The sequence below is a fragment of the Monopterus albus genome, unplaced genomic scaffold, assembly GCF_001952655.1.
Source record: "Monopterus albus unplaced genomic scaffold, M_albus_1.0 scaffold242.1, whole genome shotgun sequence".
Taxonomy (NCBI): Eukaryota; Metazoa; Chordata; class Actinopteri; order Synbranchiformes; family Synbranchidae; genus Monopterus; species Monopterus albus.
In genome coordinates, this window is record NW_018128122.1 from 571055 (window position 1) to 591408 (window position 20354).

General features: G+C 39.1%; 1 protein-coding gene across 3 annotated transcripts in view; it reads left to right on the plus strand.

The window, feature by feature from the left end:
* LOC109972004 (phosphatidylinositol transfer protein cytoplasmic 1) overlaps window positions 1–19179 on the plus strand; it is a 79394-nt gene extending 60215 nt beyond the window's left edge. For 2 of the 3 annotated variants that reach the window (XM_020620587.1, XM_020620588.1), the window contains exons 3-9: window positions 3457–3545; window positions 4237–4244; window positions 5890–5961; window positions 10931–11026; window positions 11670–11825; window positions 13180–13243; window positions 15728–19179. In XM_020620587.1, coding sequence (XP_020476243.1) covers window positions 3457–3545; window positions 4237–4244; window positions 5890–5961; window positions 10931–11026; window positions 11670–11825; window positions 13180–13243; window positions 15728–16086 — 844 coding nt within the window. In that variant the 3' untranslated portion in view covers window positions 16087–19179. Of the gene's footprint in view, window positions 1–3456; window positions 3546–4236; window positions 4245–5889; window positions 5962–10930; window positions 11027–11669; window positions 11826–13179; window positions 13244–15182; window positions 15323–15727 lie in introns of all 3 variants that reach the window. The other variant, XM_020620589.1, reaches the window with a different exon arrangement.
* Window positions 19180–20354: the final 1175 nt, after the last annotated feature.

Consider the following 20354-nt stretch of genomic DNA (forward strand, 5'->3'; position numbering starts at 1 on the left):
CCCAGAGAAGTGCTAACTTTGCTAACAATAAATTCAGGATTAAAGGCATCACAAAATCACCCAAACTTGTTGATAGACAGGGTATTTCTAGAAACATCACAGCAGTGAGCTTAGTAATAACTAGTACTTTGCATTTTGTTATATTTTGATACAGTATTTGTTGCCACCTGGGACTAGATCTGCTATTTCTGGACTCACTCACTCAAAGACCTCCGCTCAAATTGACCTTAGCCAAAAGACAGGGAGTATAAAGTGCAGTGAATATCTGTACATCAGTTAGCTGAGATTACATTCAGTCATTTGATGAGACTGTTCACACAGATCCACACATGCTGCCTACTGCAAGGTGTTGGTAGCAGGTTTCACTTACCCATTACAGTTATACAGTACATGACACCATACTGATGTACTGTATCGTACTGCAAGAGTGTGAGCATCATTGTGGACTAATACGTTAGCATGTCGATGCATGTGACCCTTCCACACGCTGTTTCGATAGACATGTATGAATCAAAGAGGGGATGACAAAAAATGCAATGAATGGAAAAAAATGAAAAAGAAAATGGCAGTGGGAGACAAAGAAGAAAATAAGGGTGTAGAGATGCAGTAGGCTTGTTGTTTGAGCACAGATACCTACTGTATGTCAGCCTTCACTATGGTGGGGAGCTAATTTTGTAGAGCCAACACAGCTGAGGAAGAAATAAGGCAGAGGGAGCAAACAGAGATAAGTTGGGCTCCCATTCATGTATTTTCATGCAGTTTTCTCTGCATTGAAAATGAAATAGGAGTGTTGTATTAAATTACAGACCTTTCTAGAATAGCTGATATTTAGTTCAGATAAAATGTTTATTTCTCTCTGTTACATACAGTATCTCAGTCCATTCCTTTGTTTTGTGCACCCTATTACATGGATTGCTGCATGCGAGGTGCAGTGCATGAGCTACTCTGAATTAGAACAACGAATGATTTCTTTTCCTGTTATTATCAATATCAGTGAATCCGCTGCCAAATATAGGAGCTGGTTAGAGCTTGATCCTGTGATTTTACTGGGGCACAGCAGATCAATACTGGAGTACGTGCCCTAGTAAAAGGGGTCTAAGGATGCCTGTGGGTGGATACTTGTTTCAGAAGTGACTTTCCCATTTGTTGAGTTCCATAAGTCTCCCTCTGAATTTTATTATAAATATTGGTCATGCACATTGAGTGATAAGGGTATTTAAAATAATTTTTTTACATGACTGCAAAACAGAGGTGGTGCAACCATCTGAGAGAATTGGTGGCACCAGTGCCACCAGTATGAAATGTTAGTCTGGAGCCCTGCTATTTTGAAAAACAACATACAGTAGATATGTGGCACAGACAAACAAGCTGGTTCAGGACTGATACACTGACAGACATTAACTGAGAGTAGAGGCAATTTATTGTTTATTTTAATCTCTGTATGGGGAATGTTGAACATACTGTTAATATAGAAAATGACCGACCTTATTCCTGAGTAATGTCAAAGCAAGTTAGATAATATTAAATATTAAACTAACTACTTTTCTATCCCTTTCAACTTGTCATAAATCTGGCTCTGCAACAACTAAATATTTAGCTCTGATTCATCAGCAGGGAAGTCTTTCTGGACTCATCCTGTCACACTTTAACCTCCTATTACCCCTTAAAATCTGCCTCATGCTGTACTTCACTGTTTGGCCTGATCTCATCCAATCGGAACTTGGACTCGACGCTTGTTCCACGAATAACCCTCATTAAGTGCAGAGAGGGGTCAGTAAGTGTCACTTGTAAGGTCTGTAAGTATGCGATGGTGAGAACAAAGTGTTGCCTTTCCTTGGATGTGTTCAACTAAACAAGCATGTTTTTTTGCTTTTTCTAAATACAAACGACAGCTTTGGCATGAAAACTGAACAGCCACCCACCACGCTTGCACACTTGGCAATGTGGGCTCCATCGCAGCAGCTATTGGCAAAGATATTTAAAAGAACAAGGAGGGAATGGGAGAAATCAACAGATGGAGGTGTAGGAGGAGTGTCAGTCTCTTTTGTTGGGGGAGAGAGAGAGTGAGCGAGCCTGCCAACATTCACACAATGTGACCGTCGAAGGCTGTTTCTATTCACAGCCATCACGATGCAGTGGGCGCCATTTTTGTACTCCCCAAGAAATTGTTTTCATGTCAATCAAAGGAGTTGGATAAAGGCTGGATAAAGCCTGTACACTTCTGTGTTTGACACTAAGTTCTTAGTGCAGCTTCAGTTAGTTCAGAGTTCAAGTTCAGAGAACACTGGGTATGCACACCCACACAACTTGTGCCCTGAGCGCAATTTGGCAGTGTACTGTATGTTCATAAGCTGTAAGCATGTGGTAGATGAGCCAAAACTGGCTCTGTGTCACCCCTATAAAACCATTTTACACTTAATTTTGAACATTTTACATAATTTTATTTGGACTAAGTAAACAAAATATAGCAAGTTAATTGGTGAGAATTTTGTTACTGTTGGACAGAACCAGCTGCTTCTCCCTGTTTCCAGTGTTTTTGCTAAGCTAAACCCACCCACCTGCTGACTGCAGCTTCATATTGAAGCTGAGTGGTATCTTTTAATCAAACTCTTGGAAAGAAAGCACATAAGTGAACTTCCCAAAAATCTGATTATTTTCTTTACTGATTAGCCCGGTGGTTATTTCCTTAATTGATGTATAGTTTACTCAGAATGAATGAATAAATAAAAGCTCAGGGTGATGTTTTCAAGTTGCTGGTTTTGTCCACACAGTCCCCAATGATAGTCAGTGTATTATATTACATAACAAAGAAAAGCAGCAAATCTTCGTGTTTTATAGGCCTGAATGTAAAATGTCTTGCATGTTACTACTATCAGATTAATGCAAAACACAGTTGAGGAGGGGCAAATTGAAAGAGCAGGACTTGCCTGCTGTTCCAGTGAAGTTGCTCAGCGGCCAGCAGAGAAAACTGTGGTTGTACTGTGCAGCTACTAGGTGTGACTGTATCTAACCGTACCTAACTGTACCTGATTAGGATGTTCCCAAAAAGAGAGCATGCCTCTCAACTAAATATTCAGAATAAAATACCTACTGTAGATGTACAAAACATGATTATAAGAGCTGCATCCTTATGTTGATGTGTGTTCTGTAGTTCTAGGCTGGCAGTCTTTAAATGTCTTTAGATGCCATGGAGGTACAGCAATCTTACAGTATGTGCAGAAAAAGGTGGGTTTGGGTGCTTACAGCATCATCCCTGAATTAAAGATTTTTAAAGCTCTTTTCTCACCATTACTCAGTTTCAGTCTTCACTACTGTGAGCAGATTTTCCTTTGGCAAGTGAAACACGTTTTTGATGATTACTGCAATAAGCTATTTCACCCCCTTCCCTGCTTTGCAGCTACCTGCTGACGATGTCTCTCCTCATCTGTCTCTGTCTATCTCAATGTCTTTCTGCAGTAAATTACCTAGCTGGGCTCGAGCAGTGGTTCCTAGAATCTTCTATGTGACAGAGAAAGCATGGAACTACTACCCTTACACCATCACAGGTGAGAATACATGATAAATGTGTTTGCTGGACTAATCAAACTGATGCAGCTTTAACATCTCTTGGCTCCAGTACTGGTGGAAAAACTACAGTATAAAAATCTCAGTTCACCTGTGATGATGACACACTGATCAGTGTCGGTCATACCACTGCAGCTTTGCTTGTCACTGTGTGAGGTTGCAAGGAAAACATGCTTTGAGAAAAGCATGAATGAACATGTTAAAGCAGACACATATTGCAGATGCATGTTTGTGGTTTTGCATTGAAGCAAATGGTTTTTATCCATATTGACTTACAATAATTGTAGCAGTGGAAATAAGCTTCTCTTCTTAAATCATCATCATTAAAGGCAAGCAGAAGTCAGGAGCGCAACAGTCAGACACGCAGTGTTTCTGTGATGCCTTAATGATCCTTATCAAAGAGAGATGTGTTACAAACTGGGGGAGTTTATTTTTAATGAGAATAAACTAGGGAAAAGAGAAGCTAAAGTATCAGACATGCGACAGTCAATATTAGCCTATATATGAACAGGTTCTGTATGTCTCACACATTTTCATTTCTGCTGATTGTTGCTTCTTCTTTCCTTCCATACTGTGCAAAATATGAGCAGGCTGTTGAACTAACTGTGTCTCTGTTGTGTTCTCGCTCTGCTCTGACCTGATGTCTGTGTGACCCCACGCCTTGTTCGATAGAATACACAGTAAGTATCGTTTAAGCATATTTTACTTTGTTGCATGTCTTTAGGATTATCTCATAGTGTTGCAGTGATCATACTAAATGCAAAACACCAAAGGGGACCAAGACCAAGAAAGTTGGTATGATGACATATGAAGAAAAATAAGAATGTTGCCCCCTCATTTCATTTTAACAGTCAGTGCTTACATTGTAAAAGTTTGGTATTTTGCAAGCTATAGACACTAAATGTTCTCTTTTCCATTGTGGGAATTTTTGAGGGTACTATACAGTATGTGCATAAAGTACAAGGTACTGTAGTAAATTTGATTGTGTGATTCTGGACACAGTCTTACAAGAATTGAATATTGTTTTATGTGTAAAGTAGTTTTCTTTTCTTTTTTGTTTTGGACACTTGGGGGGTGGCAGATCAAGGTCACAATATAAAAAAAAAAACACATTTTAAAGTTGTTTTGGTGATCATGCTATCAACCAGTTATCCATTTGCACGTCCAGTAGAGCAACATTAGCATCCATCTGGAGTCAGGTTTCTTCCTTCCGAAATCTAAGCCTAGTGTTAGCTCTTCTTTTAGCTTTGTTTTGGTTTTCATTGACTCCTGAGAAAAAAATATAAGATTCTTTATTTGGTAAACATTCGAATATGTTTAGCAAGTTGCTGATGTTGTCTCGCTGCGGTTAGGATTGGGCAAGTGGCATACAGCTGATTTATTAGAGCTTTTTTGCTGAAAACAGTTGTGGTCTGTAAAACCACAACAGTGTGCTAAAAGATGCTAAAATGCTCTATGGAGCAATGGGGGAATGTCTGTTCATAGAATGAATTTATGCTGCTGTTTTTATAGCCTCCGTTATCTTGCTGCTACAGAATTTCTTCACAAAGGAATTATGTTTGTTAGAAAACCTGCAACGATCAAAACAATTCAATCTATGCCTTCAACACTTCTTTGCTGTTGGATTTGCCTTTGCCTTTCTTTGTCTTTGCTAATAAGAGCAACTGCCTATGTAACCCATGATTAACCCTTGAAACACATGAAGCTTTGGCAGAACAAGCTGTCACATTTTCAAGACACAGGGATACAATTAGGCTTAGCTATAGGGCTTCTGTTGTGCACAGTGAAAATGTCAACAACATGAGTCACGTTGCTTTAGGGTGCGGGGTATTGGGAATGAGGACAATGTTTTGACAAAAACAGAATGCTTAATATTGTCTCTCTTTATGTGTGGGTGCCTTTTTTGTTCATGTACGGGATGAGTAATTTTAAATACTCGTGTCAAGTTCAGTTGTCAAGTTCAGTTTTTAAGGGAGAAAAAACACAAATTCTTGAAGAACTGTCTTGGCTTTTGTCACTTTTGACAGGGGAATAAAAATGGAAATGCAGTACTCTCACAGCCTGGATTGCTGTTTGACATTACACAGTGAAGAACATAGGAAGAGGGAGACGGAAGATCCAACAGCGGTTTTAACAGTCAGCGTTAATAAAAGCACTTTGGCAGGCTACTTTTACACAGTACCACTGAAAAAGTTAGCATTAACTACTGCAGTGGCCTTTTTTGACAGCTGTATCCCACAAACTAGAGTAATGATGATGTTTAACACACTGGTTTCTTTTTTTATTTAAGTGGTTTCATATCATTTTTTTGTTCTTTACTCACAGTGCTCATTCCTGCCCAAGTTTTCCATCCACATAGAGACAAAATATGAAGACAACAAAGGATGCAATGACAATGTGAGTACACTGTGTGTGTGTCCACGTTTTTGTTATTTTGTGTTGACAAAGTTTTTTTTTTTTATATCATTATTATGAGGGCATTTTGACATAGTTAAGATGTTATTCATATCTTCACACCTGTTTGAGGGTCAAGACTTGGTTTTAGCTCATATCTTCACACCTGTTTGAGGATCAAGACTTGGTTTTAGGGTTCACATTAGAATTAGGTTTAGTGTTAAGGTTTGGATATAACAACTGGTATAACAATATACCAGTGGATGTAATTTTTTTTTTCTCCAACCATATAACGTATACAAGTACTTTGATAAGAATCTCTTGTATTTTTCTTATTGTGACTGAGTGGGACATTTTACAGTTGAAAAATGTGCTTGTCATTATATCTCAAGCATATACTTGCTGTTTCTGTATTGCAGTTTATTGTTCCCTATCAGCAGGCATATGCACCACTACTGATATTAAGCTTATGTCAGCCCATAGGCACAGTCATTTAATTAGTCGGGCTCTATCTCCTACACAGATCTCTCAGCTTAATGTAACACTGCTGCCTGTCGCCTGTCCTTCTGATACAAAAATATGTACAGCAAAATAGGCCAATTTAAACACAATAATCACATAGTGGACATATGGTAGAATGTGAGACCTCTGCAAAGGGTACATGAGTAAAAACATCCAGGCAGACCTGGCAATTCATAGTGTGTGGTGCTATTCACAGTCGTATCATATTGCCAACTATACTGTACATAAGCCTTGACAGTCTGCCAAAAACGGTTCCACTTGTTGGACAGCTAATTTCATTTGGGCTGTTAGCCTACTCACTTCCCTTCTCTTTATATTTTATTCCACTGTCCAATTTATGGAGGCATTAGTCATCAAATGAAAGGCTGCCACATCCTGGACAGTGAGGATAAAGAATAGTGGGGTGGTGTGCAACAGACAAATTGGTTAAAATATAGCATGGGGGGTGGCCAACAGGTTAATTTAATAGTGCATATCGTGCTTCATAATGTGATTTGGTGATTGCATGGGAATAAAAGTGTCTTGATGATGTGTTTCAGAGTATTTACATGTACTTAAAGTGCAGAGGGAGACAGAAATCAACAGACTGTCAGTGTGCACTAAGCATTTAGTGATGCTTTTGACTGACGCTCACTTGGTTTGACATGACAAGACAACAGATCAAAAACTTCTATTAAATTTAAACTAAAATTGCCTTGAGAAAATACATTTCATACTGTGGATAAAAAAAGAACTGAAAAACTCACAGATGTGTCACGTAAATATGTTTGTGTGCGTGTGATTGTGTTTGCATACCAGATATTTTGAGATGCTCGTGGATATGAGCAGAGATACAAGAGTGGGACATAGATCTCATTGTCATTCACTCGGTCAGTGATTCAGTGTTTACAGCTGTACTACTTTGTGCAACATCTTTAGGGCAAACAACAAGAGATCTTGCATGTTTTATGATGATGTTTAACCAGTGTTGTGTGTATTTGCTATAAAGGAAATGTTGTGAAATAATATGAATGCAGCTGTGGGCTGCTTAGTTGTGAATATTTTATGCAACAAATGCTCTAACAAGTGTCATGGCTCCCCAAATGGGGTTTCTGCTGGCATATAATACATCTGTCTACTCAGGGTGTCGTAAAACAAAGAGAAGCTCAGGGAGCAGTACACTAGAGGTGGAGGAAGGAAGGAAGAGAGGCAACAGAAGCAATGGTGCAAATGCAGGAGGACAATTGTGGCTGTTTGGACAGGAAATGAGTGGTTGTATGAGAGGACACTATGGAGGGTGTGGTGACAGTACATCACATGCAGATTTCCACAACACTAGCCAATATCAGACACACACACACACACGCTTGCCTTTTCATAGCTGTGAGGACACTCATTGACCTGATGCATTCCTTGGCCCCTTGCCCAAATCTTAACCATCACAACAAAGTGCTTAACCCCAGCCTTTATCCTAAGGCTAATTGTAACCTGAACCCTGAAACCAAGTGTTAGTCCACCCAACCTTTTAGACATGTACACACGCTCACACCCACAAAAAAACACATAAGTGAGCACATTATCTCAGACTCTCACACACACTTACACATTAAGCCTTAATGTCTGTGCTGAAAAACATGTTGCTCTCCCTTCAAAGGCCCCTAAACAATGCAGCAGACAGGATAAGAAAGCACATCTGTTACTGTCTTTGTTTTTTTCCTTTTGCAGTTCTCTTACTTTTTTAACTCTTTAACGCCACTTTTTCAGTTTTTCTCAAAACTCGCATCTATAAATTGAAAACCCTTGTTCCCTTTGGAGAGCTAAAATGTCCTGCATTCCTTTCCAAAGGTTGGCAAAGGCTTAGACCTGCACAGGTACATCGTCTAGTGTGACTGTCCCTGGAATTCACTGCAAAGTGATTTTCCATGGAAATACTACAGAAAATACTACATTCCTTTTGTAGGGTAGACAGAAATTAAAATAATTTGTGAATTCACAGTGCTGTGACACACATGCTAACACCAATTGTATGCACTGATATCTTTGAAAATATTCTCTACCTCATTACATTCAGTTAACCATTATCTCTTGCTCATGTCAGAAATGTGAGCTGTCTGTTTTGTGTGTATATACTCTTGAAGATAATGAAGTGCAGTCAACTCCAATTTTGTATTTACTCAGTGATTACGATCGGCCTTCAAAGGCCCTGGCTGTAGAGCAGTTTAGGACAAGTACCCTTTGTACTGAAATGACCACATGCTGTCTCCATGTGTTCTGAATTTGTTGCGTGTTCACACACTGATGAGATGATGTGTAAAAATAAATGCCGCCATAGACACAAAAATAGTGCATAATGTTAACATACAGTATAGCACTGAACTGGGAGGCAGTACAACACTAGGTATAAACAGCAGAGCTTCAGGATGCTTCATCTGAAGTTACCTTAGCTCTGATCTTATGACAGGTGGTATATTTTTTATCTTGTGAGAGGTAGAGTTAGTGTGTAAAAGGTAAAGGAGTGTAGGAATGTCTTTTGTGTGTTGTTGTGTGTTGGGGGTCTGGCATTTTCAAAATGATGCTAAATGTCCTGGGGAGTACTTTTATTAGTCATGGGGTGCCGGTGTGTTGTCTTCCCTTTGTCTGACTTGTTTTTCCCTTCTCTTTTTCTCCCTATGTCTTAGTTTCACCCTCTTAATTGTTACTTCCATTTACTTCTACTCTCTGAATTCACAAACCCCTGTTTCTCTCTCACTGGCTTTCCTCCCTGTTCTTCCCTCCTCCTCTTCCTTCTCCCTGACAGTGTCGCAATCCTTTTCCACTTTTTCTGCCTCTTTTTCCACTCTTCTCCGCACTTTCCATCCTATTCATGCCTTCCTCTCCAACCGGCCCTCCCCCCATTACTTTTTCATTGTTTCCCTCTTCCATTTCTCCACTTATCCAGTTCAGCCTCTCTCCTTCTCTCTTTATCCCAGTCTCCCTTCCACTCATTTGGCTGCACTCATGCATGCTGACATATCACCCTTATTGTGCCAGCAGTGCTCATACACACTGCAAAACACACAATGCACCATGGGAGGGGAAGAGAAGAAAAGTAGGGAGAGAGAAAGAAACAGGTTTATACACTATCTACAGAATGTTTACATTTGGTTCAGTGGCAAAACTCCAAAAAAGATGGGAAGGCATGTAAAGACAGTTAATGTGATAAATAATAAATCAGTGGCTGCATTAGTCAAGGCGCTTTTGTAAAATAACACTTGTCTGTAACACCCACAATCAGACTGCAAGGCTGCAGAAAAGAAGAGAATGACACAGTGTAGAGTCTCATTATTACTTAAACTGATTTCAACCATCAGCCACTTAAATGCTGCTCCTGCCTACTCAGGAATTAATTTACAAATCAGGAAATAATGAATTTTGAGAGGAGTGAAGCAAGTGACCGTACATTTCACACAGTTGTTGGTGAACCCCCCCCCCCAACTCTTCAGCTGATTAGACATGAAGAAGAGCTTAAGATGTGAAGATGTACAATTTAATGAGTACTCAGTGCAGAAGTTCGGAGAATTCAAACTTCACCTCATCTCAGTCACAGACACGTATGACGAGAAATTGAAATAAAATTGTTTACACGCTAGTATTTGGACTCTAATGTGTCAAAGTATAATGTCTGGCATGGGCTTGCACTTGGAGAGCAACATTTTTGTTCTGAAAATTTCTTAAGCATCAACTGAAGCAGTATGTGTATGTTTCTCTTTCTTATGATTTGTTTCTCTTATTTCAATTTTCCTGCAGCAGCCATTAGTTAAATGAAAGATAAATCCCTTAATGAAGTCTGTGGCATCTAACTTCGCTCTAAATTCACACACACACATACATATCCTTGTTTTTGTCACTTACTGGGTCCCTATATAGATTTACATTTATTTCCAGGAGACTTACCCTAACCTTAACCAGAACTGCTACTTGCCTAACCTTAACCCTTACCCTAACACGTAACCAAAGCCGATACTTGAGCTAACCTTACACGTCATTGTTTTTGTAAAATTTGACAAACTACGTTGTGGGGACCAGCTTCCCCATAAGTGACTTCCGGTCCCCAGAATGGATTTCATGGATTTTGGGCCACGAGTTAATATTAAGCTGATATTCTGATTTGTCAATATATTACAATACCTGCAATCAACACCGTCTCATGGTACAGTAACAAATTGAAGACATAGGTCTAGATCACCCCCTAATGGTTTTATAATGAATTACAATATTGTGTTTCATAGTGGCTTTTTTGAGTGAGTGGACATAGTGACAATATGCAGTGTCAAGCATTAGTAACAGTAGGTTTCATAGCTATGACCACATATCTGATGATGTAACCTGGAAAAGACACATTTCCAAGGTGTATTTTTGTGTGAGGAGGCTACTCTGATTGGCAGGCAGAGGCTGGAGTGAGCACTGGCAAACCCATCTGTTGTGTTTTCAGATTTTTGACACTGAGCTGAAGGATCAGGAAAGGGAGGTGTGCTTCATCGACATCGCCTACGACGACATCCCAGAGCGTTACTACAAAGATTCTGAGGTGGGCTTGTGTATGAGTGAGTTTGTGTAGATGCTTGTGACTACTGTGAATTAATACTACCAGAGAGGTAGAGATAACTGCACTGCTGAATGTGGAGATGCAGAAGTAAAACCAGGTGTTCCAGATGTAACAGTATGTTTTCAGTTTGTCATGTGAACTTATTTCTGTTTTACATCTAGTCATTTTCCAGTGATAGCATTTCTCTATCCCTATTAGAATCTTCACAAGGAAAATAATATACTTGGTATTATTTGTTAAAAGCTTGCTTTAATGCAGACTGTGGGGACTTAAGAAACCTCAGTCCCACTTGTCTAGCAGCTGCACTTGCTGCTTTATATGCCTCACCCCTCTACCCAGCATTCATCTAGAGTCTGAAAGCCTTGTCCTGTTTCAAAGTCTGTGAAGTAAGCTGGTAGCTGTCTTCATATCTGTTTAATAACAGATTGTCTCAGCTCTAATGAGCCTGGATAGAGGCTCCTCAAGGACCAGAGAGGTTAATGTGAATGGTATTTAAATGGTGCTCAGCCTTGCGTCTAATTTTAGGCCCTCCCTCAAGTCTGCTGTATTTCCACAGGGGTGCAGAAACAATCATGCCTGAAGGTTTGGATTCATTATTGTAATATTAAACTTGTGTGCATTGCAGGACTTGCGATATTTCAAGTCGGAGAAGACGTCACGAGGAATGCTTCAGGAAGGCTGGAGGGACACCCAGGATCCCATCATGTGCTCGTACAAGCTGGTCACTGTCAAATTTGAGGTGTGGGGTCTGCAGACTCGAGTGGAACAGTTTATACACAAGGTGAGAGGGCACCCATGGGATGAACTCTGGCACCTTATGGTTTAGTCAGAGTTGAACTTCCTCACAGGTTTTAATGGTTTTAAGTGGAAGCAATAGATTCATTCATCTGTCCTACTATATTGTCATCAGATCCCATAAACCACTAAACCAACAATGTTTTTCCCTTTCAATGCTTTAAGACTTTCTTAACTTGTTTGTAATACTCAGTCCTGAGCCTATTTTGTGAGGGCTTAGAATATAGGAATCAAATGCAGACTCCAAACAAGAACATGCTGGCAAGAGTGCGTGTGAGTGTGTATGGTTGTTCGTCTACATGTCAGCCCTGTGATACACTGCCGTCCCGTCCAGGGTGTACCCCGCCTCTCGCCCAATGTCAGCTGGGACAGGCTCCAGCCCCCCTGTGACCCTTGTTAGGATAGGTGGTGTAGATAATGGATGGATGGATCTTATGCGAGTCTCACACTGAAGATAGAATGGATGATGATAATAATAATAAGCCAAGAGTGAGGTAAAAAATGGGGCTTGTGACTGAAGACTAAACAAAATTAACAGGAACTAAGGCAATCTTGGGGCACACAGTAACACAGGAAGAAACTAATGTGAGAATGTGACGACTAGAAACAAGTCTATAAGACTGGCTAGAGAACAAACAACAAGACACGTAGACAACTGACAAGCACATGATAATGTGGCAAACAAAGGAAAGTGCTACAATGCTGACAGCCAGACTGGGTAAGTAACAAATAACCAGAGCAAGGGAACAGCAAGAGTACAAAATAAAGGCAAGACAAGCAACACATACAAAACGTATGTTTTTGTCTTATTAAATAGGTCTTCAATATTTTAAATGCTACCTGACCTATTGGTTGCCAGACATAAAAATCGATAAACTACCTTTTTCAGCTGACTGGAGTTATTGTTATGGCTGCTTTTCTTGCTTTAAAAAGCACTTGTTATACACAGTTTCATGGAACAGACAATTGTCATAATAATAAATAAAGCATATATCTGTATCAAGCAGTGGTCACAGGCAATCAGAGTGTGTGACTAGTTCATCGTGTTTGAGTTGTTTCTTGGTTGGCAATCAGATTATGCAACCTTTGAAAATGGGTGTTTGTTACACTTTTTAAAATTTATATTAAATGTTATCACTTCACTGTTTAATGTATGTTGTTACATACACATGTTGTGTCTGTGGTAGCTGGTTAGAACTTGAATTCCACTTAAAATTCTGAAAATATTACAGTATGATTCTTGAATATTTGGCTTTTAAACATAATAACACTGAATGAATAATAAAAAAAAATTAAAAGATATTGATTTTCTGACCATGCTGTGTCATGTTATGTTATAGGTGGTTCGGGACGTGCTGCTGCTGGGACACAGACAGGCATTTGCCTGGGTGGATGAATGGATTGGTAGGTCTACCAGCCGTCGTCTGTCTACACACTCCAGCTAATTCACAGCTACAGGCACATTTCAATATTTCAGTCTTTCACTATTTACTTACACAGTGGCATTTACTTTCTAATATAAATGAGTATGGTGCCTCATAATTTTATGAACTCATGAAGTGTTATGTTACTATGACTTTATTATTTAAAATGTTAGCACTCTTGTGTGATGACTGTTTATCACCTGCATGTAACTCCTGTTATGGCATGGCTCTTCTTGGTAATCCCACTAACCCACTAATAACAAACACTGTAAGAGTATACACTGTCAGGGGTGGACAGAAACAAGAATTCAGACCAGGAATTTTACTCTATCCCAGGTCAACCTATTCATACAAACCACTTGACCACGTATTTTGTAGACTAATCCTATTTACTGATGTAACAGATATCAGATTAGGTTAAAATTTAGCCACCATGTTCATCTGAGGGAAGTTCAAAAATTCAGGACTGACCAACAAGTAGCCTGTCTGAATACTGAGTTTTCAAGGTATTTTGTTGCTGCTTTTAGGCTGGGTTAAAGGAGGAGTCTGGAGGAACCCTCAGATTCTCTCTATGGATAAACCAGTCATAGGACATATCCATTTACAAGATCAGATGCACAAAGCACTTAACCTACACTTTTTTTAAAAGAGAATGAAATAGAGTTAGCTAAATGTTCAGTTGATTTTTATATTCAAGCATTAAAAGACTTCACACACATTCACTGAAATTGAATATAAGATACAGCAATATAAGTAAGTAAAATGTTTTAGATTACAGTGTTCACTCACTGGTGTCCACAAGCAAACAGCACAAAAATAAACACATCTATACCAAGTGCTGGCAAGGCCATAGTCAAGGTTTACTAGTTGAAACATATTAGCTTTATTGCCAGGTGACTGCTGTGTTGCATTCATTGCTATGATATAATTCCTCCACGAAGATGTAAGACATGCAAACTATATGGAGAAGCAGGTAGATGGTTGCTCTGCTTGTCGCAGAGAGACACAGCAACGTCATGTTTGACACTGCAGCAAGACTGAAAGTCTGATGCTTGATGTGTGGACTGAGAGATCCGTCAACTGCCTGCTTCCTATATTACTGCTGATCAAGTTGACTGTTCATTGCAGGCCAAATGAGCCTCAGGTCACTGGGAACTGTCCTGGTGCTGCCCAGACTGTTGGCATGTAAACACTGGGCTGCTTTAAGTGTTTTCACACAATTTTTCCTATTAAAGCCAAATATAAAGTAGTAAAAAATGTATTCTCACCAACCCTGTGTGTGTGATATAAACCTTGCCAGCCAATTGGCAACAATTACATGAATAAATTACTGAACATTTACATAATTGAAGAATAATTCACTTACTGAAACATAAAAAAAACACATCAATGACTAACATGTTTACTTACACTTAGCTGTTGAGCTCTTTTTGTACCTCTAGGATATACAGATAGCAAATCCATTATGTTTGCCATAGAACATTATCCTCTCCTCTATACAGCCACTAACCTTTTTATTCCCTGCTACAGCCTGGAGGTTTTTCAAACATATGAAATACACTTTGCCAGGGGAGTGAACCCTGCAGGTGTTGCTTTCTTGCACATCCAATGATCCAACCTCTCCTTAGGAGTGGCTTGTTCACGCTTTTCCTTAATCTTGAAATGTTCTTGACCTCACCCCCCACCCTTGGTGTGTTTGCTTGTTTCCTGTAAACTCTTTTGGTAATGGGAACTTAGCACTTTAACCTCTAGAACTTCAATTAGAAAAAAGCTTTAATAAGCTGTTAAAACTCTACTCTCACCTGCGGAATGCACCTTTGCCACCTAACTCTCTCCCTGCCTCTCAGCTGGAGTGCCATTTTAGAGGGCTTACTGTATCAACATTTCATCCTTCATTCCATTCCTCCCCCTTCTTACAGATATGACTTTGGATGATGTGCGGAATTATGAGAGACAAATGCATGTGAAAACCAATTTTAAAGTTTGCCATGAGCAGCAAGAACATTCCAGAACAAACTCATCTTCACTGGATGACATAGAGATCCATGACAAAGCAAGTGTATGTGTCTTTTTTTTATTGTCTCTTTACTTCATTGCCCCTCTTATGTTTGATATTTGAACCGATGGTGACTTACTGTATCTATGAAGCTGTCACAGCTGCATATAACTAAACCCTGAAGAATAGAAAGGTTATCTAGGAAACATAAGGCTACATAAGTGAACACTAGCAATGTGCTGGGTATTGAAATAACACAGTGTGAATGCCAAAACATTACTTGTTTTGGATGTTTGAGTGTGTGTTCTTTTCGGCATTGTACTGATGATGATGTGTACGTCTCTGGGTATGCATTTATTAAAATCCATTTTTTCTTATCAATTGTTTGCACAGGATTAAAACATAAAATCATACCTAATTTCCTAATTCTTCCTCTCACTGGTCTTAACTGATCCTTTTCTAATCCAGACATGACGATGGATGAAGTGAGAGAGTTCGAGCGCACCATCCAGGAGGCCACCAACCAGAAGATTGGGATGTTCCCCCCCTCAATCTCCATCAGCGAGACACCCCTGTCCTCCTGTGCCCTCACTGGCCCTGCCAGTGCTCCCTCTACTCCCATGTGCACTGATGCACCTGAGTCCCTCTCTGTCCCTAAGGACAGACTCCGCAAAAAGTCTGCCCCAGAAACCCTGACCCTCCCAAGTCCTGTCTCAAGCGATGTCCCTCAGGGTTCCACCCTGAGCCCTCTAACCATTTCAAACCATCTCCAATCATCCACACCTCCCTCCTCCAACTCCAATCTTGCTGAGATTGCCGAGCAGTAGAGTGGCCTTGGGATGTCTTTTCCAACCCCTTGCTTTACATATTCCCTCAACATCATCTTAGTAGCCCAGTGAGACAAGTCTAACCTCTAAACACCAGTGCCCAGACATTCAAGTTCTCTAGCCATGTGCAACGATTTGCCATAATCCTGGACACACAACAGTCGCTCTTGAAGTCTTCACCAGTGTCACTGATACTAAACAGACAGCTGTACTGTATGCTCAGTGGCCCTGATGTGACTGACTTCCTCTTCCTATGAGTCTAGCCAGCCACGTCTTGTCTATTATGACAACCACCCATGATGTCTAATCAAAACAAAGAGCATCCATAATTATTTTTGATGCGCAGCAGTTCCTTTGTTATATAAATAATTCTTGTTGTTTCCTTAGTTATCTTTCAATCAATCAACGTCAATCAAATTATTTGATTGCTTTCAAGCTAATGAACTATAAAGTAGTTGCCTTAGCACCACAGAGCCAGTGGTGTTTATTAGTTTGGACAATGTGCAGAAATTGAGGAATATTGTTCTTTTTCAGCCTGTAAAATTGCTGTATTTGTTAAATTGGAAATGAAATCATTAACCCAAAGTAGTAGTAGCATAGTAGACCTAATATGACTAACACACACAGAAGGACAGCCAAGTACTGTGATAACTGTGTCCTGAGCTGTCCAAATTGGCCAGTGGTGATTGCACCCATCCTTTTCCATTCCAAACTCTAATTAAACAACAGATGCAAGATAAGTACAATCACAGGGTTTACACCTCAGGTCTCCCAGGCTCTACTTGGCTCATGCTCCAAAGGCAGGGATAAAACTGTATGTCTCTACCCCTGCTTATTCCCAATAAGCCACATTTTATACCTCCATGGATATCACAATACAACTATTATATGCACTATACCAGTCTACCTAACCCTTGGAATGTTTACACATCAGAAACCTTGGAGCATTTGAATATTAGCAGTAAGGTTTTAGGATAAGCTGTTGTTATACTGTATATGCACTTGTGGTTTTCGCATGACAGTTTAATGAGTCTAAAACTGTATGTGTTGAAGTTTTCTTCAGCATATACAGTATCTTAATTGAGCTGACTGAGAGGTCAGTACAACAAAAAACATACTTAAGTGTTACCTGAAACTAATGCTGGACTTTACGTCTCCTGTGACATAAACGTGATCCAGTTTTATCAAATCAGCAAATCACTTTAATGTCATATGTAGGAACAAGGCCATTTTGGGGAGTTTTTAGCAGTGACTGATCTTTGTACACAGTGGAGATAAGAAGAAAAAGGTTGATTTGAGGAGAAGGGCACTTGCATCAAGCTGACTTGAGTGTGTGCTTTGTTAGCTGCACATCACAGAAGTGCTGATAAGTTTGATTTGGTAATACTGAGCCAGTGCTTTGGGGGAAGTAAAAAAAAGTTTTGAAACAGGCACATTCATTGCAGTGACCCATTGTTTGCACTGGGCGTGTACTAGTAATTTTCATCTGAAACCCTAAATGAGAATGAAATACATAAAGATAGAAAGTTATTCTGTAATGGAAACCCCCCGTTTTCAATACAATGATATTATTCAAAGAAAGGATTTTTATATGCTGCATGAAATATTTCACAACCTATTATGTGAAGAATATATGTATATACTGTACTGTAAATCAGTTGATTGGGGCTGTATATTTGGTGAACAGTGAAGCTCCTTTTAAAATTTGTATTATAGAAAAAGCAGATCGAGTGAAATATAAGCATGCCCAGAGAATATACTGTAGGCCTACAATGCTTTTTAAACTCAGTGCCTCTGCATGCAACAACTTCAGCATTAGCTATGTGTAAACCAAACTCTCTTACATTTCAGCTATAGAAACACAAAATTGTGTTGCATTTCCTTTCCTGTTTTCTATCCCAAATGTTGCATTTAACCAAGAGTAAAAACAGGCTACAGTGCCACAGCTGAACTGTAACAGAATCAGATCAAATCAATCATATCAAACAACATAATTAGATTTTCAAGAATCAGGGCTAACGTCTTACTGTATTTTAGAAAATTAATACATTTATGTTCCCCTATTTTAATCAATTGCTTCTAACTTTAAGGCGCAAATGCATTTTGTACTTGCCAGTCCTTGACACCTTATTTGTTAGTGAAGGAGTGTTACATTACACTGTTGTTGGGTTTTTTTTGGACCAGTGCCCTGTAATACAGCACAGTGACTTCAAATAGAGCAGGTCAAATAGAGAGACCTCAGTGGTTTTGCCATAAAATATTGTTAATATTATGTACAGTTTCTCACTTGCTTTTGTTAAAAAACAAAACCAACTGTAGCTATTTATCTGTAGCTGTAGCTTTTGTCTCTGTATTTTGAGGATAAATATACCAGTTACTGGCTCTCTGTATTGATTATTGTATAGATTATTCATACTTGCTTCTCTGGTATTGACCATCTCTCTTGTCAGGGACACAGAGATCCAGTGATCTATGGGCTGTTAAAAATAATGCAAAATGTCCAGTTGTGTAACATTAAGCTCTGCTCTGTTTAAAAGAGTAACCATTAGATATTGTATATACTGTTGTAAGTAATGTAACAGATTTCTTACATTAAAACTGTTCCAAGTTGCATTGCTGATGTGACATGACTGTGGTAAAAACTGTAGTGTTTGGGCGATAATGACAGTGACATCTTCACAGACAGAATGAAAGATCTGTTTTAATCTAGGAGTAAGTTGTGTCTGTATTAATGATGTCATTGTAACCTAGTGAGGATACTGAATTCAGCTAAGTTTACTCTTGTCAATTGAGTATCAAGGCCCCTCATTGTAGTGGTGCACTTTTAACTCTCCATTTTCTTTTGATGACCCTGCAGGGCAAAGTTGTTTATAGCAGTTGTGAAACAAAATGAAGCTTTTCTTTTTAGTGGGTGGTTGCTTTGACATTTATGTGCCATGTTAATTCAGAGGTGATTGGTTTTTCTGGTTTTCCTTTTCTGTAGTAAACTTATGTACTTTGATTTTGTGGTTGCTGTACTGCTTGAAGGCAAAGATAAATTAGTTCATAGTTATTTCTTTGGATAACAGGACCAAGCTCTTTATTTCTCCCCACCTCCTCCTGATGCAGTTTGCACTTGGCCAGGCTGTTGCGCTGTCTCATGATAACTAGGACCTCTGTCATCAAACAAGATCACTGAGGTTGCTGGAGAGCTCCAATGGATTAAACCAGGAGCAGGTTAGTCTGTGTCAGAGATCAGGTGAGGTTTATATATACATATATATATATATATATGTATATATATATACATATATATATATATGCAGCTTTCGTCATTAAATCTGCTTTGTGAAACTGACCCCGGAAGTGCCGTTCTTGTTCGGCTGCTGGAAGTTGCTCTTAGTTCTTCCACTTAAAATGTTATTGTACTTGTTATGTTTTTACTGCCCTTTGAGGTTTTTGGTTCTTTGTTGTAATTATTGTTTTACTTTTTCTGAAAGAGACAAATAAACTTTACTAGCTATTGGAACGGTGTTATCATTCATTATGTTTCACATAACTTCTTAATTAGTAAATGTAGCTGACTGAAATGTAGTGCAAAACATGAATTTTCTCTCAGGTTTTTTCTAAGATGTAATATATCCTGCTGTCTCGCTGACAGTGTTTATTGTGTGGATGCTGTGTCAGTATCCACCTGCTCCTGTCGCTGCAGTATCCCTGTCAGTACTAGCCCATTCAGTACCTCTACACTCATTTCAAGTACTTCTGACAGTACTACTATGTTATAATACTATGAAAACCTCAGTACTCCTAAAGTTAGTTGAATGTGCAATTTTCTTTTCTGTCTGTACACAGATGTTCCCAAACACACTTGTTTTCAGTGTCTTTGTGTAACATAATTTGTTTACAGATTTTATTCACACATTCAAAAGTGTTTATATGTACAAATCTTTCCTACACATGCTCACAAAAATTGTGACCATGTACATACATTACTATTTGTACCATTAAATTGCCATTTATTTGACCAGCCAGCAGTAATGGGTCACACTTGTTAAGACTGGTGTAATGCTGTGTGCCACCACTAAAGGGCAGCCTTACTGTGTGCTGAGGAGAAGGAACAGAAAAAAGAAAAGTTACAAGACATGTTTTAGGCTTTTAGGCAAAACTGTGGCTTATTCTTATCATTTATTTTTTAAATAAAATCTAAAACCACTAAAATGTAGTATGACTAAAGAGGAGTTTCAAATAAACACCGTACAGAGATACATGTAAGAATTTACAGTTTT